Raw genomic sequence first — 25,668 nt, forward strand, 5'->3', positions numbered from 1 at the left:
CATGTGGGATCTTCCCAGACCGGGGCACGAACCCGCGTCCCCTGCATCGGCAGGCGGACTCTCAACCACTGCGCCACCAGGGAAGCCCTACTTTCACCTCTTTTATTAGGTATTTGTGTGATTAAAACTACTGACTCATTAGGTAATACCCTATTTATTGTTATTAGATCTTAAAGATATTCCCATAAGTGTATGCTTTTAGTACAAATTGTTTCATTTACATCTGTTCTCAGCAACTTTAATAAGGAGGCATATTGGAAACATTTAGCACTTAATACTATTGCTTTTATCCCTATAAATCTTAGTAACAGTGTCATCAAACCAATTATTTTCTAGTGCAAGCTACCCACAGTAGAAGGATGTATGCAATTAGCTGAGACAGCCCATGCCGATGGCAATATATTTGAGACTATAAAGTATTACTTGTTAAGTCAAGAACCTGAGAAGGCCCTTCCTATTGGTATTGACTTCATCAAAGGTATGTGTTCAGTTGGTAGTATAGTTTAAAATCTACTCTTTTATTTGGTATTTTCATTCATATTGATAAAAAGGCTTAAAACCAAGCACTAGCTGTCCTGAATTTAAAGAGGAAAGAGATTGCTGCGTGTTTGGTATCGGGACCTGATTGTGATCTAGAAAATAAAGAAGTAGACAGCGTTGACCAGAAAAGAATCAATTACATAAGTTAAAAATTGGACGAACGAGTTTTAATCCTATTATTTAGAGAATCTTTATTTGGTTTTATTTTGCCAGGATCCATCAGTAGTTCCAATTGGACTTTGGATACCATTTACCCCGTTCTTGACCTACTGAGTTATGTTCGTACTGAAAAATTACTCCTGCATACATGTACTGAGTGAGTACTTTTTCTCCAAAATGCGTAACTGAGCTTACGTAATGTTTCGGAATGGCTGTATTTTTTTTTGTTTTTTTTTAATTAATTTATTTTTGGCTGCGTTGGGTCTTTCTTGCTGCGCGCGGGCTTTCTCTAGTTGGCGGCGAGCGCAGGCTACTCTTCGTTGCGGTGCGTGGGCTTCTCATTGCAGTGGCTTCTCTTGTAGCGGAGCATGGGCTGTAGGTGCAGGGGCTTCAGTAGTTGTGGCTCACGGGTTCAGAAGTTGTGGCACACAGGCTTAGTTCCTCCGCGGCATGAGGGATCTTCCTGGACCAGGGATCGAACCCATGTCCCCTGCATTGGCAGGTGAATTCTTAACCACTGTGCCACCAGGGAAGGTCCCGGCTGTATTGTTTTTGGTGTTCAGATCAGGAAATAAGATCATCTTGGACAGATAGGTGCATGTGTAGAAAAATTACATTTTAATTTGTGTTATCCTTAAGTAAAAATACAGAGGTAGTTTGAAACAAATAGTGAATCTTAGTGGTCCCGTTTCCTAATACCTAGTGTCTTATGTGTATGTACACACAGACACACACATACACACCTGGTTCAAATAGGGCCAATTCGGAGCTTTGGGATGGTTCCGGACCTCATGTCCTCGGTGGTCTGTCTAGTGGTCATATCTCTTAAATCTCCATGTGTGCAAAGCATACTAGGTTGGGGAAAGGAGTGAAAATGCTAGAAATTAAAAAATAGACACTATCCTTGTATTCAAGTATCATTTAAGGACATTGTTATCCATGTAACTAAAATCCCGAGACCACATATATTTATACTAGAGGCTTTGGGCTATTTTTGTTGCAATGCCGTGTGGAAAAGATGCTGCAGAGCCTGTGAAACTTTGGCAAACTTCCCCAGCTGGGTGTGCAGGAGGTGTTCTCTGCCATCCCCTGCAGTCTGTACAGTATGCCAGGAATCCGTCAGTCCGACCCAGTGCATCACTCGGGGAGAAATTACATGAAGGAACAGACAAGGAAGAGAGAAAAACAAGAAGGCAGAGTTAAATATTACTTAAAGACTTTTATTTCAAAATACAATTTATGTTATTGTGTACATGTCTGAATAGGAGTTAACTGATGAATAAAACAGCTTCAAGTTTAGAAAATTTTCTAAGCATATTTTGCTATAAATGTCACCCATCAAAATATAGAGCCACAAGTAGAATAACTGTATATGAGAGGAATGTTCTTACCTCAAGTTACGGAATCTTTCAAAATAAATATATTCTCTTTTAGAGCTCGAAATGAACTGCTGATACTATGTGGGTACGTTGGTGCTTTGCTGGCTATCAGAAGACAGTACCAAAGCATCGTCCCGGCACTTTATGAGTACACGAGGTAAGAGCAGGTTCTCTTCTACTGTGAAATTAGAGAAGTACCTTTCACTGAGATGGTTAGTGTCTAAGTGCATCATAGAAGCAACAAATACATTTTGCACTCATCCATGTATTTATTTACTAAGCATGTGCTTCATAATAAAGCAGCAGTAAACGATATGAATTAGCAGTGAACTGGGGTGTAAATAATAGAAATGCTAATTCTAGCTTAAACACTAAGGGTTCCTGGTCTTACGTCAAGACACTCGAGGTAGGCATTCTCAGGCAGATTCCATCAAGGATCTGGATTCTTCGCTACTTTCAACTCTGACATTCTTGGCTTCCTTCCTCTTGCCTGAGTGACCCGAGGTTACCAGGTAGTTCCCAGCCCTCTGGGTATTAGGTCTACATTCGAAGCAAAAGGAGTGGTAAGGGTGAAAGGATGGAGACCACAGAGGGCAGGACCCTTGGATTCAGGAAGGAAAGTCTTCCTTAGGGCTGTGCATCTGCAACCCACTGGCCAGGACTGTGTAACCCTACTTTCAAAAGAAGATGAAAAACTGTGTCTTTTAGCTTTCCCATCTCTACAGTACAAAAGTGCGAAGCATATTGTATTCAGGTATAACCTACCTGCCAAACTCCTGTGTTTTCTCACAGCTTGCTGACCATCGGCCATTGTGCTTAAAGCTTGTCGTACTCGAAAATAAAATCCAGTGCCCCTGGGGGGAGGTCTGGTGTAGCTGTGGGCCTGACCAGGGGGCAGCAGACATTCCTGCTGTCAGGGCGCTCAAGGAGAGATCTACGCAGGCAGCATGACCACAATTCGAAAGTAACTTTTAACAATATTTAGAAAATATATTGTAAGAACACTAGGATGTATCACACGGAATTAATATTATTTAATGAGCTATGTTCAGCTCTATATGACTTTGGTAATGAAAAAGAGAAAATGGTCCCTTGAAAACATATCACCAATGCAAGGAAGGCATTTTATTCCTAAGGCAGGAGAGACTTGCGACAGCGTGGCTGGGTTAGAAACGTGTTATCCCAGAGAGAGGAACGCGAGCTCCGGGACCTGCCTGTTCTCTGTCCCTCAGAACCCACCCTCTCACCTCTGTGCGGACGACTCACCCTTCTGTAGGCAGGTACGGCGCCTGGCTGGACGCCCCGCAGCTCGCTAACCTCAGTGCGCTCAGAATTAAAGCCATCTTCCTTCTCACATCTATTCCTCCTGGGTTCGCTCTTTCTTCTGATGATGTCATTATACTTCTGTCGTCCAGAATTAAATGCTCAGGTTCAGGGTTAGGTGTTCTTCCTTGCTGTCAACATCCAATTATGCAGTAAGTTCCCACACCCGCACGTTTCTCATTCTCTGGGACCCACACTTACCGTCTTCACTAACTGTCCCCTGTGGTAGCCCTTCTCTAGTCACCCTACCCCCGCTCCTCCTGTCACCCCTACAACAGTTGCATTAGCCTCCCTGATGGTGAGACTCCCCACTAGTGAACAGATAACATTTTAGATCCTTAGTCTTACTTTGAAATTCCACAGAAGTCACATTCCATCCTTATCACCCACTGTGTCCTTCTACGTGTTCTCTGCTCCAGCCAGAGTGAAACCCTTGTGATTCCCCGTGTACACATGTAAGCTTTTCTCTGGTATTTTCACAGTGCTCTGTCCACCTAGTTACCTGGGTTTTTCTCCTCACTCTTTAACAGTGCTCTATCTACAGTAGATCATCAAAAACTACTGGGCAGACAAAGTACTACCAAGTGCAGAACTGTAGACAGGGAAACCATATGATTTAAAGAATTTGTTTTGGAGCCAAGCTACATTATCAATAAAAAATTTTTAAGTCAATAATTTGAGGTTGAAAAAAAAACAAGCTACCAGCTGATTTGAGGAAATATTACTGAAATGTTAGGGGTATGTGTGTGTGTGTGGGGTATTTATATATTTTTTCTCACCAATTCTGATCATGTCCCAGCAGAATGATGACAAACCAGCAAGAGTTAACCACAAGATATAAATTATAGAAATGCTTACTTTTAGTCTTTATATCACCTGTAAGGTCTTATGTTCTTTTTCTTTTTATCTCCTAAACAGCTTTTACTTTTAAATTTCAACCAACTAGTTCCTTGAAAAACATACTGAGTTTGTAACTTATGGAAACTAGGACTAGTAATTCCTTACCTACAGCCTCATAATTAACAACAACATTATGTCTGTTTTCCAGTTTTCTATACACAGATGTGATGGATCACTGCTGTCACTGTCTCACTGCTTTTTTTCACACATCCTTGTCTTTAAAGAATTGAAGTCAGCATTTCCATTGCTTTCCGCTAATAGACATTCTTTTCTTACTGTTCCACTTGCTTTCTAAGGGTCATTTTTAATACGGAGACACACTGGACCGCACCGTAGCTGGCCGTGGCTGTTACTCAGCAATACCCGGCCTGTCATCCAACCAATATTTATTGGATATCTTTGACCTGCCAGGGACTTGCACGCACACACACCCCCCTACATGTATATATTTACATATACACATAGATTTGTGAACAACAGTTGTTAAATCTGAAATTGCAGTTATTTAAAGTTCATTTGCTCTTCTGCTGTCTTTGTCTTGGATGGTAGATGTTAATGTCTGTTTCACATGTTTCAGTCAGCTATTGAAACGTCGGAAGGTGTCAGTGCCTATAAAAATCGACCACCTTTCTGAGGAATTGGATGCATGGAGAGCTTGCACACGATCCATCAACCGGTGAGTGAATCTGATATAAAAATTGGGATACAGAAGGTATCACTTAATATGACAGACAGACTTATTGACAATTTGGTTGTCTCATTATTTATCTTGGCAGGATAATGAATCTTGTGTCGTTGAGCCTATATTCAGTAATAATTTACAACGCTCTTTCCTGCCTTTTTTAAGTCCTTCATTTTACTATACATTGAGTCTAAAGTTGATTTGCCATGTTTCATAAAGGAGAACTAAATAGTCATCAGGGACTGTTTTCTAATCCAAACCTTAACAACCCTGGGATTCTACAAAACTAAAAATGGAATATCTGTTGAAAATACAGATCATCAGAAGAAGCTCCACATACACCCCCTTCTGATTCACAAAGAATGGTTTATGCAACTTTACTGAAGAGACTAAAAGAAGAACCAGTCAGAGGAATTATTGGACCAGATTATGTGACCGGGTCAAACCTACCGAGTCATTCTGATATTCACATCTCTTGTTTTACAGGATTAAAAATCCAGGTACAGCATGATGTCAGGCATAAATTGTGCATGTTCATCATTTTTATTTGTTTCATTATTTTTTGAAATGTGATCTTAAAATAAGCACAACCTGAATAAAAGTAGGTACCTATAAAGAGACCTGAGGCCCAGTGAGAAAGTATTGCCCTCAATGCTTCCATATTTGGTATAAATGTTTTCTCTCTCCTTGAAATAAATTCAGAGACATAGTCATGGTACTGTTTTCCTAAAAGCAATTCATATAATAGATATACTTAGTAACAAATGTTTTAAAATACATATAGATCATATCCTTAGGGAAATTAAATAAGAAAGACAAAGCAACAATCAACACAGTTACAAATTATTATATCTCAGTAGATTAAATTTAACTTTATAGTCTCCATTTGTATTTTATAAACACAAAGAAAGCAATTAACAACTGTTAGATGTATAATATATCATTGATATATTATGCATATTCTTACATTGACTTACGGAACTTTTCAGCAGTTAAAAATCACAGGGATCAATCATGAGGGATGGCTAATTCCCAAGGAATGGTCCCTCATGCCCAATCAAAGTAATGATGGTGAACGATGTCAGAGCCTCCCAGTGTGACCCAGGGGTGCCATTATCTCCAGAAAATAGAGGAGCCTTCATCATCCCAGAGCCAGGACCGGTTGTAGGTGTCCCCAAGAAGTAAACCGAGCTGAATCCCCATGAAATGCTAATGGAGACCAGGTGGGACTAAAAGAAGGCCACCTCTTGGGCACATTCACATTTTACTAAGTGGACTCTTGTATTTCTAATGTAACGTAGCTAATTACATTTCTAACACTGACATGCCAGGTCAATGGAGAAAGGTACGTGGGGGGATAATCACTCCAATTAAATATCTTGCTGCTCATGTAAACTCTATCTATAGCTTGACTTGACACCAGAAACAAACTAAGTCTTCAGACACAGCAATATATTCCAAACCACAGACAGAACACTTAGTTGTATACGTGCTTATCCACTTATGTTCAGAGATAAAGAACCAAAGCAGTAAATTCAAGAACTTATGATTAAGAGCAAAAACCATTATGCAGTTTTCAGAATACATTTTCAGTGCCACTCACTGCCCTGCATGTACTTCTAGTGGACACTTTCCTGTTTCTTTCTCCTCTTCAGGACTTTTTCTCCATCTGAGACAGACAGATGACCTACTCCACAGGCTAACCTCTCTGCACTCACACACACATTAGGAAAGGATCTATTCATTATCTTACATACACTAGGGCGCAAATGACTTATTCAGAGGTGCGGGAGGGGGGCTACCCTCCTAGGATACTTCTGTTCCTGCAGAAAATCAATGTGTTCTGCTTAAAACTAAAATTTCAAGTCCCTGTGAATAGGAAGCTGCCTACTTCATATAATAGATTTCCTAATATCTAGAAATAATTTACTAACAACAAGCTGTTATCATTTGAAATCATGATAAAAAACCTGATAACTTTAGAAAGTAATGAAGAAAGTAAGTTTTTATTCCATTCTGTGTTTGTAAAATCATGCTTTTCCTTCTAAGAGCTGGGAGATACACATTGAAAGTTTTTTTTGGATTTAGTTCTTCAGAACTACCCTCGACATACAAAATAGCTGATATAACTAAATTATAGATATGCTAGTAAATCACAGGGTTGACAGGACTTTGAATTATATATACACATATACAGCAGTGTATTTTTCATCTTCTGGAGAGCAGGTTGAATTTCTGGCTTAAATAATTTTCCCAGTTGTATTGATGTAGGCTGTATGATTAAAAGAGTGAAGTATATTAAAGTCTATTATTAGGCATATATGCCTTTATAAATGTTAACTTTGTAGTAATTAATAGGTTAGCAATACCTATTGCCACTGACAGCGCCATTGTAATTAACGAATTCAAATTATAAAACTAAATTCTATTTTGAAAGACATCAGGGCATAATGTTAAGGTATTTTAAAATGTTTCTCTATTTGGTGGCAATTCAAAGAATCTAATTTTTCTCTTATTTATAAATTTTCTATCAGTGTTGCTTAAATATCACCAGTGGTTTTTTATTCGCGTGAGTCTGTTTCTGGAAGTTTAAAAACATATTGCAAATTCATAATCTCATCTTCTCTTCCCTTAACTGTCACTGTGCAGGGCCCTGTATTTTTCCTTGAAGATGGGAAATCCACCATCTCCTTGAATGACGCTCTGATGTGGGCAAAGGTGAACCCATTCTCACCTTTGGGGACTGGAATACGACTCAACCCATTTTGACAGAAGGTTTTTCTCACACTTAATTGTTTTTTAAAGACCTTTTTCCGGTTAGTATTACCTTTAACCTTTGTTGTCCAAGAGCCAAAGGTCTGGAGGAGGAGGTGGGAAGTGGGGACTCACAGTTGATTTTATTTGTTAACTTCAACAAATAAAATATTTATATAATTTCAAGGAAAAATAGGTGTCTCCTTATTTGGGAGGAAGGTAATATTTAAATTATGAAGGACTGACAAATCTAAAGGAGCATATCAACTTTTCACAAAGCACGAAAGGTCCCAAATATTCTATCGTTGAAACCCTGAAACTTATAAAACAGTGCAACACCTAGAATCGTGCTTGACGTGCAGTAGGCGCTTAGAGTGTTTGGGTGACTGAATATCTTGAAGTGTCGAAATGTAAGGTGTGTACAACTGATCTTCAAGTTAACAAACACTGGTATTGTCCTCTATAAAATGTATAGTAAACCACTAGTTTTAGCTCATATTTAATCGAAGTTTTCAGTTATAAGTTTAATATATATCAATAAATGGGTACGCAAAGTACTTTTGAGTTTTATTTTTTTAAAGAGAAAACATTCCCAAGTTCTGTAGCTGAAACTCAAATGTCTAATTATAAAGGAATAGGCTATATAAGCATGAAAAAAATTGGAGGCGAAAAACACAAAATGCAGTGAAATCTATGTGAAAATTTGCATTTGATGATAATTCACTATTTAAAAAGATATTTGGTATTTATGAATATTAATGTTGATTAATGTATTTAATATTCACATAATCGCTAATCAAGTTACATTATAATATAGTTATAATAAACAATTTATTTGATGAAAATTAGTTTCAAATAAATTTCTGTAAGTAAATAGGATATTAGTTGAAATTTGGCATATATTATGTAAATTCAAGTTTTAAAAATATTTATTAAAATAGTGCATCTGTCGATATTTTTAAAAAGCCTGAGGCGTGACAAGTATTTCAATTGTACTAGAATTCTGTCTTCAAAATTTACGAAATGAATCCACACTAGGAGGAATAGAACTTTGACACTCAAGCTGTTTTACAAGATTTATGATACAGGTGTTTTGTCTAATTAGGGAGTGAGCTCATATAACTAGAATAATGGTGGTTTTTATTATCTTTAAACTTGTTGCATTTAAAATACTTTAAAATTTTTCTTAAGCTTCTTAAAACAGAAAACAATATATATTATGTACCTGTCTATCACACTGACCTACTACTAACTCCACAAAAAAAGCATTTTAGCCTTAAATTCCATTTTATAAAGAAAATAGTTAATGTTATAGAAGAGAATGTATACAACTCAGAGATGCAATGGGTAATGTAAATCGTATCTGAGAAGTACTTTTTAACCCTTAGTGATACGTGTAATTCAGATTTCTTTTTTTTTTTTAGGTGAGAGGTATTATTACTTGGCATATATGCACTGAAATCTCCTCACTTAAAAAGTGGCAGTCTAAATCCTGCTATCATTCTCTGTTTTGTTTTAAAATAGATTAAAAACCCTAATCTGTGCTTTAAATACTTCAAAGGTATTAAGTTATACATATATAAACAATTGTTACATTCTTCTGTATTTTTAATGAATGCAAGAAATAATATTTTAATGTATAAAGTATGAAAAAGATCTTACAACTCTTTAGCACATGAAGACCATTGAGGTATAACCCGGTATTTGTCTAAAGCCTAAATTTGATTGATTCAAATGCAATTCTGTTATTCCTTGACTTCAACAATGTTCTATACCTTAATATTATGACTATTAATTCTTCATAAAATGTCATTGACTATGTTGATCTGTATGTGTCTTAATGTGAAAAGCAAAAGTTTTAAAAATTTATAAAGTTAAATTTCATTGTTATATTTAGTATGCATGAAAACCCAAACAAAGAACATGAACTTGTTTTTATTTGAAGGTGTCTGATAATGTGGACATTACTGATAATGTGGACAAATTATTTTGCAAGTTTAAGTATGCTTTTATGAAAGAAGTCTCATTAGACAATGATTTTAATAAATACTGCAGTTAAAGCCAGATATGACACAGTTAACTGCTAAGATGAACATCAGTCTTGTCCCTAGAACCACCAGTGAGAGGACACCATCTCTCGCTAAATTCTGGGTTAAAGTCATCAGAGGTATGAAGGGCTGCGCTGTCCATCTGGGTTATGACCCTGCTTAGAAACCTAGAAAAATCATGTGATTGGGCTGTTAGGAGGGTGATTCTCCACTTGTAAGAAACAGTGACTACAATAAACCCCAGAATTAGTATAGAAGAGAGAAAAAAGAGGCTTACTAATTAATATAAACAGCATATCACAGAAGCTTCCATTCCCATGATAAGCATTCTGCCAGTTGATTGCAAGGTTCTGTTCCTATAGGGGCAGCTGTAGCTCCGAGAATAGTTCACTGCTTCCTTCTGTCAAAGATCTTTGTGAAGAAAATGACCTTCCTTAGATTTGCCTGAAGTGTTGGCTTCTGTTGACACAACTCATCTTAAGAAGCTCTTGATGTTACCTACTTTCACCATATCCCCACTTCCTTCATGTCCTTAGTCACTATGATATGAAGCTTCCAGACTCTCCTGTAGTTTCAGAACTCTCCGTAGGTCCCACAGGGGTCTTGGGAACTTAACCAGGGTCAGGCCATGAGTGAGTAGCTTTTTCAGGAGATTGAACAGAGTCAAGAGAATAAAGAAACCTATTATTTGACTGTTTATCCAAATCTAATCCTTTTCTCTGGACGTTTCTCTAGCTGAGCTTCAGAAGACTTGTTTCTAAAATCCTTTCCTAAGGAACTATATTTTATGGTTTAAAAATTATTCTCATAATTTTCTAAACCTTTCCCAAGAAGTCATCGATTTCATCAGGGCTCTCGTTAATTTCTTTTATTAAATGTTACCTATCCAGAAGGGTAAGATTAAACAAGGAAGTCTCTGGAGGTAGAAATTCGAATTAAACTCTCTAAGGCTTCAAAAATGCAGAAAGACGAATAGAGTTTTGTTGGAAATTGACAAGCATATCATGGGATTCAGCATTAGTAATACTCATCTTGGAAGTCAAATGACACTATTAATGAGATAGCATAAAAACGTGAATAATTCCACTTGAAGGAAATTTTCCAAATATGAATTTTAAATTACCGAGAATATATGAACGATCATCAGTCTGTCAGTATATCACTGCTTCTGTCTCCCTTCAGTAAAAATATGGGGCATGGCAGCAATCAGGAGGCATTTTTTAAAATCAAACTGAATTGTTTGCTAAACACCAAGTAAACCATGATTTTCCTTCCCCACAACTCAGTATCAACAGGAAAGATGACTATTTTTTTTTTGATGGCTTAAGTAAAGTTATTTATGGAAGTGGGCAAGATTTTCTATGTATAACAGTAATAATCATTCAGAATAAATTTTGCTGATGAACATGACGTGTAAATAAATACTACCGGGCATACCCGTAGCACGGCTCTTCTCTTTCTAGTGAGGAAAACGTATCACAAAGTAGATTCGCCATTCCTACAAAATTTATGAGAAAGAATTCTCATCCGTCTTGGTGAATTATGTTTAACTGTACCTTTAAAATTATTTTTGTTCATTCTATACTAATTAAACTGATTTTGTATTTTCAACACTCCTAGGTGCAGGTGTTGAATAAATGGTTGTTGAATTGAATTAAAAACTACGTTCTTCAGCCCAACTATAGATAAGACACCCCTTTAATTTACTTATTATTGACATATATCCAAGACTAGGTGACGGTATCCCTTTAGAGTGGCAAGAGGTGGTGGCATCGCTTCTTCAAAGCCCATCAGACAGGCGCTCTTCTGGGTCCCCTTTCCATGCTTCTGATCTGATAGGTTTCATAGAGTCAGAAGAACGTTTTCCAGCTCGCTTCATGTGAATTTCTTTAAGTGGATTGCCACCATTACCTGTATTTGGTGTAATATTTAAATAAACAACATTAAAATCCATTTGTGGTTACTAACTATTGTATACGACCATCTGTGTTTCTAACATACCAGACATATGCAGAACGATTGGCAACAGGCTGAGCACAGGTTCGTCTAAGTGTCTGGTAAACAATATTTAAAGCATGCATGACAGTAGTCGGAAATACAAAACCTGAATGCCACCATCTCCAAAAGTCATCGGTGGAGCCTAAAAATACCCAGGGCTTATTTTGGTGCCTCTGATACTGAATATGACTCAACTATTTTTAGATGTTGCTTCAGAAAGCAGGTGAGGCAACAGTGCCGCGGTTTTAATAGTGCTTAGATCTGGCAACTATGCAGAATTCAGAATTCGGTTTCTAGAATTCTGCACTGAGGCATCCAAGCCGGCCACTCAGACTCTTGAGGTGACTCAGTTCTAACATGAGGGGCCAGTGACAACTAAGAAATCTACATTCCCTTGGCGCGCTATTTTGCTAGATGCTAGATTTAGGTAAACAAAGAGAGGAACTTAAGTGTTAAAAAAAAAAGGTAACCTTTCTTACAATTAATTTTTGCCACTCTCTTTGATAATTAGAAGCTTCTCAGATGAACAGGCTGTGATTTCAGAACCATTATGTGCAATTTTGTTGTATGTTGTCAACCATTTAAACATGTAAAAACCATTCTTAACTTGCAGGCTGTACCAAAAAGTCAGGCAGAGGCTGACTTCGGCCCTTGTTTGGCTACAGTTTGCTTTGGTGTTAAGTGCTTTCTGAATTAACAGGATTTAAACTCGTGGCTTCTTGTAAAACAGGTGATGGGGAAGTCTAGGTGTGCAGGTTGTCTGTATCTGCCTTAGGACTGATTCATCATCCAGCTGCTACAGGTTTGAGTTTTGAGCTCTGCCAACGAGCTTCCCCCGTTTCAGGCGCACTTTTTTAAGCTGAAATCGGAATTGAAATGGCTCCTATAGTAGCAGGCGGGGCAGCGCTGGCCTGGGATTTTCCCCTGTTGTGACTGGTTCTTAGCGGACAGCATGCTCCCGCCACCTATCCAAAAGCACACACACCAACCTACCGCACCGTCCTAGACTGAACGCCTAGACCAACATTTTAACTATTTTGAAATTTTAAACAAACAAAAAAACCCAAAAACATCATTTTTAACAAGTGAAAAAACTTTTAAAAAACTTACACACAGGAGCAACTCTTTCCTTCGAAACGACTGAATTACATTTGCATCCACAGGCTTGGGCAGGACCATGACTGAAAGTCGATTCTCCCAGTGTTGGTTTGACCTCAAACCATTCTATAAAATGTAAACAAAAATTCTTTCTTAAAAATTCACTATGGCCATGGTCAAAGTACGACACCACAATTTGAAATTAAGCAAATTATTTAGACATCTGTTGTATCATATTCCTGAGAGCAGTGTGGATATGTAGGTTAATAACCCTCTCCACCATGGTTCACATCTCTGATGCACAAAATAGTTGCTTTAAAAAAGTTACTTTAGGGCTTCCCTGGTGGCGCAGTGGTTGAGAGTCCGCCTGCCGATGCAGGGGACACGGGTTCGTGCCCCGGTCTGGGAAGATCCCACATGCCGCGGAGTGGCTGGGCCTGTGAGCCATGGCCGCTGAGCCTGCGCGTCCGGAGCCTGTGCTCCGCAACGGGAGAGGCCACAACAGTGAGAGGCCCGCGTACCGCAAAAAAAAGAAAAAAAAAAAGTTACTTTAAAGACAGTATCCCTATGTTCCTATTAGTCTTTTGTTAAGCTTTTTTTTTTTTTAATTCAGCCAATTTATTTTTAATTTTATTTTTAAAAAATAGTTTGGCCACACAGCATGTGGGATCTTATTTCCCTCACCAGGGATTGAACCCACGCCCCTGCATTGGAAGCACGGAGTCTGAACCACTGGAAGTCCCAATAAGCTTTCATTCAGTAGTAATATATGTACAGAAAAATGAACAAATCGTATGTTTACAGTTGAATTTTGTTTATGTTTACAGATGAATTTTTGGAGTGAATACATACCTGGGATGCCATCACCCAGATCCAGAAATAGTATAGTGCTAGCACCCCAAAATCGCTTCCTGTCTCTCCCATACAGTATCCTAAAACTAAAACTCTGTCTTGACTTCTGTCATCATAGGTTAGCTTTACATGTTTGTATATTTCATATAAGTAAAACCATACAGTATCTATTTCATTTTGCAAACATTTTTGTACTGTAAAAATAGTGACAAAATTATTTTCCATGTTTCCTGTATGTCTTATTAACTAATTCTATCAACTGCAGCACTTGGGCATCAGCTTCACTGTGCTTCTAAAGATCACCTACCCCTCAGCAGCTCACCCTCACCGAGGCTGGAAGACGTGTCTAAGGTCATTTCTGCTCATCAGCCATGCCCTGTTTATGCTTAAACACCACCCTGGTCATTCCCAGAACTGTGATTATCACAATTAATTATTGGGCAGCTTAAAATCAGCATTCTCAAAAATCAACACCGGTGATAACAATTCAGTTCAAGAATCGAAAGTGTTGAGGTATGTCCGTGGCTAAAGAGAACATGTGTTCCAAAGAAGACAGCAGAGAGAGAGGTTAGCTCTGCACTAAGATGGACATTTAAACTGATGACTAAATGGAATGGTTGTGTTTCGTTCCAGGAATTCCGACAAGACCCAGTGAGTGGAAGTAATAGTGAGACAGATTAAATGTAAGCAAGTATTCGGTATAAAAAATAATGATACCTGATTTTGCAGTGTTAAAAAAATAACTTGACAAAACGAAAATGCTGAACAAAAGAACTGAAGTGGGGAGGGGGCTGGTAGGGATTGGTCAGTGTCCTAGTGTTGTAAGGTCCTTACAGTTTGAGGAACAGAATAAAGATATTACTCTTAGACTAAGATAAATAGGCATGTTAAAGTTTCTAGCGTAGCACTAAAGAGAGTAGAAATTTATAATTTTCCAAATTAGTAGGGAGGAAAAAAGTCTTTGGATAAAAGTTCAGTGCAAAAGAAGAAGAAAAATAGGTAAGACAAAAACAAGAAACAGAGAACAAATTAAAAGCACAAAATAATATGATAGATATGAATACATATGTGGTAATAAGTATGACTGAATTAATAACAATAAAAGTCACAGTAGATGAAATTACAACAAGTCTGTGAATCAGGGCACAGTGGCAGGCTTTTCTTTCATCTGTGCTCAAGAAGAGCCTTCTTACGCTTGGAAGAACCCAGTTGACTATTTCCAAGAAAACTTACTTGGATTCAGTTTTCTGCTCAATTTTCTTTGCAACATTTGTAAAAGGAGGAGGAACTCTACTTTACGTTCATTATTGAGCTTGTTCGGATTGCCTATTAATTCTGATAACCTAATGTTATCTTTAATAGACTTTGAAGCTGTCGATCTGGAGACCAGGGGCAACTGCATCTGGTAACTGTAGTCTGTGAAATTCACAAGGTCATCCTGGATACTTTTAATTCTGGAAATAAAAAAATAAATATTGTTGACAAGCCCCATTTTAGTAATAAGATTTATATTATCAAAAGTTTCATATTATATTACTAGAAAATTCCAAATAACTCACTCTCGATGTGTTAACAAGGTGTACACCTCCTGTATCAGTATTTCAGGTACTCCGGCTTTACAATGAATTGTTCCGTGGATTAGTTCTTTAGGTAATCTAAGTTTTTTTCTCGCCAGGAACTGTAATAGTAGAAAGAGAATACTTTCACCATAAGAAGTTCTATAAAAATCTCCAATTACTGTGAATTCACTTTAATCCCCCTTTAATCCTCAACTAATATTTTGAGGTTTAACATGTTAATTAAGTTATTATTACTCAGCAAGAAAATCAACCATTATATCCCGCTCCAATTTGAAATGAGTATGCTCAGTTTCACAGGTGACTCATGACATAAACTTTAATAACCTTCTTTTCAATACAAGGAAACAAGCTGCCTACCCAGCTGCATTGCGTCCTAAAACACGGCCACACACGCATATACAGAGAAATCCACGACCTCAAGAATACACCTCTTCAAACATAAACTTCTCAACAGTTATAAGTGTCATTGGTTGCTAATTTACCTTTTCCAACTGCGCCCAGTTATCCAACTTGACTTTTAAAGACGTTCCGTTTTTAAAGGATGACAATTTAAGGTCCCAGGGGTAGTGTACAGTGAATATTTCTGCTATCAGGAAGCCATTTGAAAAATCCCTGATCCAGAAAAATAAGGAAATAAAATGCAGTTACTTACACAGTTTGTGATTATGGTTCATTAACACCAATTTAATATACTATACTGGCAGCAACTTACAGAATGTTGTACCATTGCTCCAAGGAGGACCTGCTATGGAATAACCTTTGGGTAAGATGACACACACCAAAGGCCACGGTGTTCTTTTTATGAACCCCAAACTATTCATTTGTATCGAACCTGCATTTTAACAAGATGCCCATGTGATACCTAGGTACCCTGAAATTTTCAGGCGTGTCTTTCTTGAGGAATACCGAAATTAGTAAACCAGAGTCCTTGCCTGCAACAAAGTCATTATTTTTATGGAATTTAGTTTGCAGGCCCAGAGCAAATATTAACTGCCACTAGTATTAATGTCCAGTGTCTCTGAAGAAAGAGCCTGGACTCTTTTACTTTTTTTGTAGTCACCAAAGCAGTCTATTAGCTCAAGTCTCTGTAATGATTGATTGACTGACTGACCGATTGAGTGAAATGCTCCATCCTATTTTTTTTAGGTCAGCTCCCTAAGAAAGCAAGGTGTGTGTGTGTGTGTGTGTGTGTGTGTGTGTGTGTGTGTGTGTGTGTGTGTGGTGAGTGGGCGGGGGCAATCCCAGGAGAAAGCCCCTGCGCGGACCCCGGGGCTGCTCTGCTCCGGGGCTGCTCTGCTCCGACCGAGGCTCCCGCCAGGCGACGGGGGCCGGCCCTGCTCCAGCACCTGTTGATGTTTCTGGGGAAGAAGCTGAGATCCAGGCCCTGGAGCCAGCGCAGAACCGACGGAGACACGCGGGACCTCTTCGGGGGATGCGGATAGACCAGACACTTCTTAGGCCTCCCTCGCATGGGAGCGGCTGGACGTGGCGCAAGTGACGGTGACTTGGGTACCGTCGGCAGTGTCAAAAGCTCTCCGCCCAGACCGGCGGCAGCCATGGCGCTTTCTGGGTTTCTATGGCAGCACCGGGGGCGGGGCCTCGGCGGGGCGGAGCTTCGGTGGGGCTGGGGCTTCGGCGCGGGCGCCCTGGGCCTCATGGGTCCTCCAGTTTGGGGTCCTGCGGCTCCGGGTTGGCGGACGCGCTTCCCTGGCCTCACTGAGGACTCGGTTCCGGGAGCTTAAGCCTTGGGCGGAGCTTTCAATCTCCGTTTTAATTGGCGTGAAGAATAACCGATTTAGAGCCCTCCCTTAGAAATGGACATTTTGAATATCGTGGTTTCTGCCCCGTCGAAGGCCTAGTTTCAGTCAAGCATTTGGAGGAGGTTGTGAGGACCTTTCAGAGGACAAAGACAATTTTTGTTTGGAAATTGGAAACGATAGGGTTTTGTTCCAAAATGCCAATGAAAAAAATCTTCAAAATTAAAATGAATAGATGCTTAATGGCTACAAAATTTAACGTACCTATTTCCTTAATTATTACGCTGTGTTCATAAAAATTACATATTCGAAAGCGATTTGTAAATTCGATTTTCACACTTCACAAAGATGCCCCAGTAGGCATGATTCATTCATTCATTCGAAAAATATTTATTGAGTCCCTACTAGACCCTGAGCTAGTCACTTGGGATTTATCAGTGAACAGTACAGAGGGGGAAAAAAAAGGATTGCAGAGCAGGGACAGACAATTGTAAATTAAATATTTACACAGCAGAGTTGTTAACATCCTTTAAAAAGTCTTACAGTAAAAAAAAAAAAATGTGGTTCGTAATACACATTATTGTGCAAGATAAAATATGGGCTAGGTCTTGAGAGTGGAGCTATATAATATTTTGTTGAATGTGTATTCATAGACATGTTTATTAATCAAGTAAACCAATGTGAGTCTGTATGTGGTGAAAAAGAAAAACAAAAACGGAGCTCTACAAGTGTTTTTACTTTGCCCAATGTGTCTTTCACGGATGATCCATTCACTTGGTGACCTTTTTTTTTGAGGAATTATTATTCGGTGCTTTGCTATGCACTAGGTCTTCACTATTCAATATGGTAGCCACTAGCCCCACGTGGCTGTTCCGATTGAAATTTAAATAAACTTCAATAAAATAAAGTGAGTAACACTGTGTACATTTCAACTGCTCAGTAGCCACATGGGGCTTGTGGCCACCACACTGTACAACACAGATACCGCAGTATCACTGCAGGAAGATCTATTGGGCAACTGTGCACTAGATTATTTATAGAAGGTACAGAGATATAAATACGTGAAAAAAGATCACGCACCCTGAAAAGCTCTGCCATGGTAAAAATATATTAGTATCAGGGAGGAAGCAAATAATTTGGCCTGAGGGAGTGTAGGAGTCCTCTCAGAGGAGGTGACCTTTGATGTGAATCTTATAAGGCGGTATTTTGAACTGGTTAAGGCAGAGGCTTTGGAGCAGCAGGTCTATTTTTTATTAGTTATGTGACTTTGGGCAAGTTATTTAACCACATTTATTTGTAAAAGATGGAAATAAATAGGATATACCTCACAGGGTTGTGTTGAAGGATTAAATTAAGTTAAATGAGTGAAGAGCCTGGAACAGTGTACACACATAGGGCTCAGTAAGTTTAAATGATATTTCTAAGACTATCATGGAAATCTGTGGAATGAAGAGGGGAGGGGACAGTTCCACACAGAGTTACTAGTGTGAGCAGAAGCAGACATGATCTATGATATGATAGGTTTTTATGAGTTTTAACGAATAACAAATAACCCATTAAGGTCAGAGAAAGTGTTTAGGCTTTGGCATGTGGGGCTACCCTAAGATTTCGGTGATGATGGCTAGAGAGGTAAGTTAAGGCTATAGATTGGGGCTGGACTGAGAACAGTCTTGCTGAGGAGTTAGAATTTTTTCCTGTAGCAAATGTGCCAACTGTGAAGCAAATAGGTCTCTGTTTCAAATACACCCTTCTAGGTTCTGCCCCATGGAGCTGGAACTCGGCACTGTAGTTTCTCCTTTGCTGAGTTGTATTAAATCCCGCCACTAGGGGGCACTAGAGAGGAACCAGGAGACCAGAGGAAAGGAGAAGGGCTGTTTGGATGAAGGTTGCCATGGCAACAAGGCTCCGGCGGGCAGGGGCAGTTGGTGCCACCGTCCAGGTTGGGTTTTTTTGTTTGTTTGTTTTGTTTTTTTGCTTTTTGTTTTTTGTTTTCCATTCCCGGAGCAGGTTTCATCGTACTCCCTCAGAGGTTTCAGCGACCACTGAGAAGCGCTCAGAACTCCAAGCCCCGGGTTTTACTCTAGGACCGCTCCTCTGAGCTCCTTAGGCATCAGCATCTGCTGTATACGCTGCCCCTGCAAAGGTCTGTAGGGCTTTCCCTTCAAGTTCTAGACTCTCAGAATCTCCAGCCCTAGGGGTCTATCTCTGTTCGTTTGATGGTCTCATTTTTGTTCCGTTTGACCGTTTCCTTATCTTAAATTCTTGTTGAATTCGTGGAGTTACTCTGTTTTCCTGCTGAATCATACATTGCTTCGTACTCAGAGTAGCTTATCTACATGTTACCAGGGCAGCTAAAGAACCTGCTACTCCCGTTCACTGGATCCACGGTATCACGAATAGAGTGGACCAGCCGGGTATTCTGTGGGATGATACGACACTCAAAAGCCTCTGCTGATCTCGTGGCAGAGAGCCAGAAAATTGATTTGACCTGCGGCAGGAGGATGAACGTGCACTATTGTCCTGCTCAAAAAAAGCAGGCGGCTTTCTGTGGTTCTTGCAGGCTGTTAGAGAGGAGAAAAAACACTTTGCAGATCAGTAGCAGCATAACAGCTGCTAGGGGTTATGGCGATTTATTCCAGTAAAGATACTGAAACACAGCAGCACCCTATGGTCCTTGTCCCCCAGGTCCTCCGCCTGCCCTTTGTCTGTGGAAAAACTATAGCCAAAGAATAAGTTTAATCAGAGAAGTGAGAAAATGCAGAAACAATGGCAAAGGAGACCAAATAATACTAGTTTAGTCATTAAGCATAATGAAGGACCTTTAGTTCCTTCTCAAGGGCTATAGATCATATTCTGAGCCGTGCCCTGTGAGCTGTCTTACAGATACCGAAACCCACACCAGGTAGGGAAGTTAACTACGTGGTGACCAGGCTGTAGCCATGACATAAGCTGCCGCATTCCGAGAACTGGCCTCAAGAAATGGAAACAAACCAACCCTGGAACCGAAGATTAACTGTACTTAAAACAATCAAGATGACCAATTTCAAGATGACCGTCAGAACTGCCTGTGCTGTTTCTGCAGGCAGCCCCCTCTCTCTGCCCATAAAAGCACTTGCCCACTGGTTGCCACTGGGGGGAGCTGGCCTTTGGACACGAGTCCGCCCTCCCCTCCCCGCCTTGGTTACCGGCACCCAAAATAAAGCAAACTTTCCACCAGCCTGGCGTCTTCACTGGCTTTGGAGCAGCGAGCAGCCGGACCCTGCTTTCAGTTACAATACCTCAAATGGAAAAGCAGCTATAACTGAAGTTACCTCCTGAACAAGTTCACTAATCCACAGTCATCCTCTAAGCCCCAGCCAACTTTTGCGCAAGCCAAACAGCCCTTGCAGTCAGTAACTGTTGTTGACCTATGTCAACATGAGAAAATTCAGAAGAGCTTTACTTGATATGAGTATTTTGTTGATTGAGAAGCCAATGTCAGACAGGGAGACTTCCCACAGAAAGTGCCTAGAAGCTGGCTTTCGGCAATTACAGCGCAGTTTATAAAGTGTAAACGTGTGAGGACCTTCAGCCCTCTGGCCCCGTGGGTTCCACATCTGTGGATCTAACCTATCTCAGATAGAAAATATTAGAAAAATCATTCCAGAAAGTTCCAAAAGGCAAAACTTGAATTTACCTCCTGCCAGCACCTGTTTACATAGCATTTACGTGGTGTTAGGAATTATAAGTAATCTAGAGATGAGTTAAAGTATACAGTAGGGTGTCCATAGGTTGTAAGCAAGTACCACGCCATTTTTTATAAGGAACTCGAGCATCCCGGGATTTTGGCATCCTCAGGCATTCCAGGGGGACTGGAACCAGATCCGCCACAGATACTAAGGGGCGACGGTGCACTCTTTTCTATTGTGATTGGTTACTGGAAACGTACACTCCTTTTCATTGGATAAGCTCACTCACAGGTAGCCAACTAGCTAGGAAGCTGCAAGGTCACACCGACAGGGAGCAAGCTTAAAGTTTATTTCAGGTCAGCATCAGCATTTGGGCAAGTCTGGAGAGTTCAAGTTTTAGTTAAGTGGCTACAGGTACTTGGTCTAGGGGCATTTTCAAACTGTGGCCTCGGTTTTGATTTCTCAACACCACACCTCTCTTCCACGCTGGAGTTGGGGGGATGCAGAGGGTGAGCACCTACTGTGCTCTGCTCAACCAGGGACATCTGTGCTGTTATGGACGTAACCTGCCCCCGCCTGCTTCTGCCCACGGGGAGGTGGGGAGGTCTCCCTGATTCTGGAATCAGACAGAAAGTTCACTCCGGCCTCCTACTGAGCCACGTCCTTCTACTTAGACTATGTCCATATTGAGGTGATATTTGAAAAGAGACCTCAAGTTCTCCCTCTAGTTCTTTTCATGGGGCAAAGGAATTACCTGAGAAAGCTCCGTGTGACTTACCCAAAGAGGAGGAATCCCCTCCAGATGGATGGTACTCACTGGTGTGTTTAGAGGGTCACAGCAGAATCGGAACAGGTACATGATTTTCAGGGCACAGTGCAAAATAAAAATGGGCCCATTGTTCAGAACTTAAGCATTTCAAGACCACCATTAAGTCAAGCATGGGGCCCTCTGAGTGGAGGGCTCTGAGCGGAGCTCAACTCAGTGTTACTAGAACTAGCATATATGGCTGTGGTGACCATGTAACTTTCCTCTGCATACACAAATCAAGAAGAAATCTTGTGAGGTTCCCTTTTTAAAAAAATTTTATTTATTTATTTATTTTTGCGGTACGCGGGCCTCTCACTGCTGTGGCCTCTCCCGTTGAGGAGCACAGGCTCCGGACGCGCAGGCTCAGCGGCCATGGCTCACAGGCCCAGCTGCTCCGCGGCACGTGGGATCCTCCCAGACCGGGGCACGAACCCGTGTCCCCTGCATCGGCAGGCGGACTCTCAACCACTGCGCCACCAGGGAAGCCCTGAGGTTCCTTTTAATACCTTCCTTTTTTTTTTTTTCCTAAGGAGAACATAACAAAGTCTAAAATCACTGCCTTTCATTCCCCCAGACTGAGACCCTGTGGCTGAGAATTAAGTTGAGTCCTTCCTTTCAAAGAGTCATTTTGTACCTAAGGCCTTATGCCTTCATGTACATAATAGATACGGATCTTCTAATAATTTGAAACATAACAATGTAAAATGCTGACTTTGCTTTGAGAGGGATGCCTCAAAAACATGAGATAGTTAGGAAAATACTTCTTTTTCCCCCTTATGTGTTTGAATTATCCTGTCCCTGAGAATTAACATTTGTCCTTGGGAAGTGTAGAAGTGTGTGTGTGCATTTAACTTACCCTCTGGGCAATGGAGGGAACTTAGAAGGACGTCTGCCCCTCACATTGACGGGGTGCTCCCACACCAGGGCAGTTTTCAACGTTAAGTTGTCCCAGACTCCAGGGCAGGTCTGCTGGCTCCAGAGGCCTGCAGACTATGCAGCGACCTGAGGCCACCCACTTAGAGGGCTCTGTCCTTGGGTCCTTGGCCTATAGAGTTGTCCCTGTCCTGCTGATGCTGCAAATCCAAATACTGAGCACCCCACACCGTCCTCGCATGTGTCTTCAGGCATCTGTCCGTGAGAGGAATTACAGCTGCTCCGTGAGCTCGATCCCTGAGGGATTACTCTATGTCACTGGTTCTCAGAGGGACACTTGGTAATGTCTGGACACATTTGGGGCCCACGCGGGCAGGCGTTGAGTGGGTCAAGGCCAGAGATGCTGGGAAGCATCCTATGAGGCACGAGACGGCCGGTCAAGACAATGATGACCTGATACCAAATGTCCCTCCTGTAGAGGCTGCCAGGCCCTGTTCTGGTTGATTTCAGACCTGCCAAACTGCGGTGCAGAGGCAGAGGCATAGATGCGCAGGCAAGTCCGCTGCTGTGGGTGTGGAGAGTGAGGGTTCTGGAAAGCCTCATTGTGAAGATAACACAATGAGTGAAAGGGAACAGCCTCCCAGGCCTGAGGACAGAGGCTGGGGGCGAGCGCCGTTGAACTTGGCTCTGTACACACGTGTGCCCAGAGAGATGGATGAGGGGGCGGCATATGTGCTCGTGAAGGTGGGAACCCCGGGAAGCAACAAAAGTTAGGTCGTGCACGTGTTTTTCAGATTCGCCATGTGCTGTTCTACACGCTGCTGCAGCGAGAGAAAGTCGACTGTAAGATGCGTCAGCCCCGCGGCTGTGGGCCTGGGGCACAGGAGTGAGCTACTGTGTTGATCTATAAAGGGGATCCAAAACACCCTTCCTCCTGAAGTCTCAAGCGATTATGAACTCAGACAAAAGACTGAGGCAGTTGGGAAAAATTGAGCCCATTACTGACCAAGTTGTGGTCGGAGAACGTGGCTTCTGTCTGTAGTCAGGGTCCTCCTAATACTGAGCCCCGGGGGCTAGAACGAAGCATGCGCTCAGTCCCGGGCAGTGCTGGGCCTGAGCAGGGCACATCCGGGGCCCAGCCCCGTGCGCATGCTCTGTGTGGGTCAGTCACTGCCCTCTGGGAAAGGGGACCAGTGGTGATGCAGCCCCTCCTCCTTGTAACGACAAGGGTGGGAGGAGGGAACAAGGCGGCCAGCTACAGAAAGACTGAGCCCTGGACCCAGACGCAACTGCTGAGGGCCAGCCTTCACTCTCAATACCCCTGGGTCCCCCGAAGTTCAGGGCCCGCGAGATGACGTCAGGCCCAAAATGCTATCTTGTCTTTTTTTTTTTTTGCGGTACGCGGGCCTCTCACTGTTGCGGCCTCTCCCGTTGCGGAGCACAGGCTCCGGACGCGCAGGCTCAGCGGCCGCGGCTCACGGGCCCAGCCGCTCCGCGGCATGTGGGACCTTCCCGGACCGGGGCACGAACCTGTGTCCCCTGCATCGGCAGGCGGACTCTCAACCCCTGCGCCACCAGGGAAGCCCCTAGCTTGCCCATTTTGAGGAAAGGGCAAAAACTAAGGATCCTGCCTCGGGCACAAGAATAATACACGGAGAGATGAAGTCATGGCTCCTTCCATGTCCACAGCACGCTTCTACTCTGAAAACCAGCCCCCACAAACCCCCAAACCTTTCTTTTTAAAAGTCTGGTGTAAGGTGCTAATTCTCTCTTGTCTATGGTAAGGGAAGATCGGAAACAGCGTTTTCTCCACATCTTTATCCCTTTGTTGATGTTGTTTTTTTTCACATCTTTATGGGAGTATAATTGCTTTACAATGGTGTGTTACTTTCTGCTTTATAACAAAATGAATCAGCTATACGTATACATATATCCTCATATCCCTTTGGTCTAATGCAGGAGGCAGGCACCAGGGTAAAGGAAGTTCGAGGGCCTATCCTGCCCTCCAGCCCAGCTATTCCTGCAGGGAAGTAACCCTGTTCTTTCTTCCTCACGTTTCATAGGTTCTCCGCCTACACTCCTCACGTGGGAGGATTTTGCAGAGCCCTGCGGAAGGGAAACATTCTTCCCGTGGTGGGAGCGGTCCTGACCGTGAGCATGCGGACTCACTTCTCCTCCCCCGCATCCGGCGGATCCTCTCCCGGTTGATATCAAGTCCTGCGCCCCCCAGAACCCCAGCCTTTCCTTCCTTGAGCCTTTGGGAACCTTCATTGTCTGGCGGATGATTCGCCAGCATGATCTGTTTGTGTTTGGGCTCAGAAACACTAAAATCTCCTATTTCTAGCAACCGGACCTAATCAGTTGTGCTTGTATGACACAGAGTGAATGTTTCCATTTAGCATAGAAATTCCAGGAGATGTTTTGTTTTATGTATTTAGGTCATTTATAGTCTCTGGAATGCACCCCTTTTTGTTGAAATCCTAGAGCAGATGGAAAGGTAGCAAGGCCTGAATTTTCTGAATAAATTTTCCTCCTGAAAAAGACTGAGAATGATTATTAAGGTTTTTAAGAGAGAGGGCAAACCTTAAAATAAGCCAATTATAAAGAATAGGAAAGTAGAGAAATTAGAGTGAAAAAGTGTGAATAACCCAAGGGAGAGGATACTGTTTTAAGTTGTTTGTAAATGGAGAACCAGTCATCTGGGTTCAGGGCCATCCAGGGAAACACGATGGATACATTTAGACCTTTTCAGAAGAGGCCATCCTTTTACACTGTGTTTCCGTTTACTGACTCAGAAACATCAAATACACTCTGTGGTTACAACAATCATAGAAATTAAATACGTTTTCCTACAAAATAAGTGTGTTCAACAGTGCTTTACTCCAGTATTTATTTCACTATATTTCTTTAATCTCGTATCAAATACAGGCGGTCCTCGACCTAACAGTTTTTTGACTTTACCATCGTGGGCCAGGCTGAGCTCTGATGTTCTGTGGGGAAGGTGTATTAAATGCATTTTCAACATACGGTATTTTCAACTTAAGGTGGGTTGATCAGGAGGTAACCTCATACTAAGTATAGGAAGATCTGTAGTATTTTTTTCTTTTGTCTTTGTCTTTGTGGAATGTTATCCTTGCACCTTTACAGACATATATATTATAAGATTTGGATTAGAGGACCTTCAAGGTATAATTTTCCATCTGCACCATCCTACTCTCACTGCCCGTGATACAGTGATTTGAAAACCAC

The 25,668-nt window shown here is 41.3% G+C and overlaps 2 protein-coding genes across 7 annotated transcripts in view; one reads left to right on the forward strand and one right to left on the reverse strand.

The window, feature by feature from the left end:
- Positions 1-11,334, forward strand: part of WDR17 (WD repeat domain 17) — an 82,159-nt gene extending 70,825 nt beyond the window's left edge. For all 6 annotated transcript variants that reach the window (XM_067721910.1, XM_067721911.1, XM_067721916.1 and 3 more), the window contains 6 exons: positions 337-478; positions 754-856; positions 2,134-2,235; positions 4,879-4,977; positions 5,300-5,483; positions 7,633-11,334. In XM_067721910.1, coding sequence (XP_067578011.1) covers positions 337-478; positions 754-856; positions 2,134-2,235; positions 4,879-4,977; positions 5,300-5,483; positions 7,633-7,752 — 750 coding nt within the window. In that variant the 3' untranslated portion in view covers positions 7,753-11,334. The remainder of the gene's footprint in view (positions 1-336; positions 479-753; positions 857-2,133; positions 2,236-4,878; positions 4,978-5,299; positions 5,484-7,632) is intronic.
- Positions 11,335-11,465: 131 nt separating this feature from the next.
- Positions 11,466-17,009, reverse strand: SPATA4 (spermatogenesis associated 4). Its single transcript, XM_067721918.1, has 6 exons — positions 16,660-17,009; positions 15,796-15,925; positions 15,293-15,411; positions 14,967-15,187; positions 12,894-13,007; positions 11,466-11,696 (listed from the first exon to the last, which is right to left on the reverse strand). The coding sequence occupies exons 1-6, from the start codon at positions 16,968-16,970 to the stop codon at positions 11,566-11,568; spliced, it is 1,026 nt and encodes a 341-aa protein (XP_067578019.1). The 5' UTR covers positions 16,971-17,009; the 3' UTR covers positions 11,466-11,565.
- Between the last annotated feature and the right edge of the window lie 8,659 nt (positions 17,010-25,668).

The sequence above is a fragment of the Pseudorca crassidens genome, chromosome 21, assembly GCF_039906515.1.
Source record: "Pseudorca crassidens isolate mPseCra1 chromosome 21, mPseCra1.hap1, whole genome shotgun sequence".
NCBI lineage: Eukaryota > Metazoa > Chordata > Mammalia > Artiodactyla > Delphinidae > Pseudorca > Pseudorca crassidens.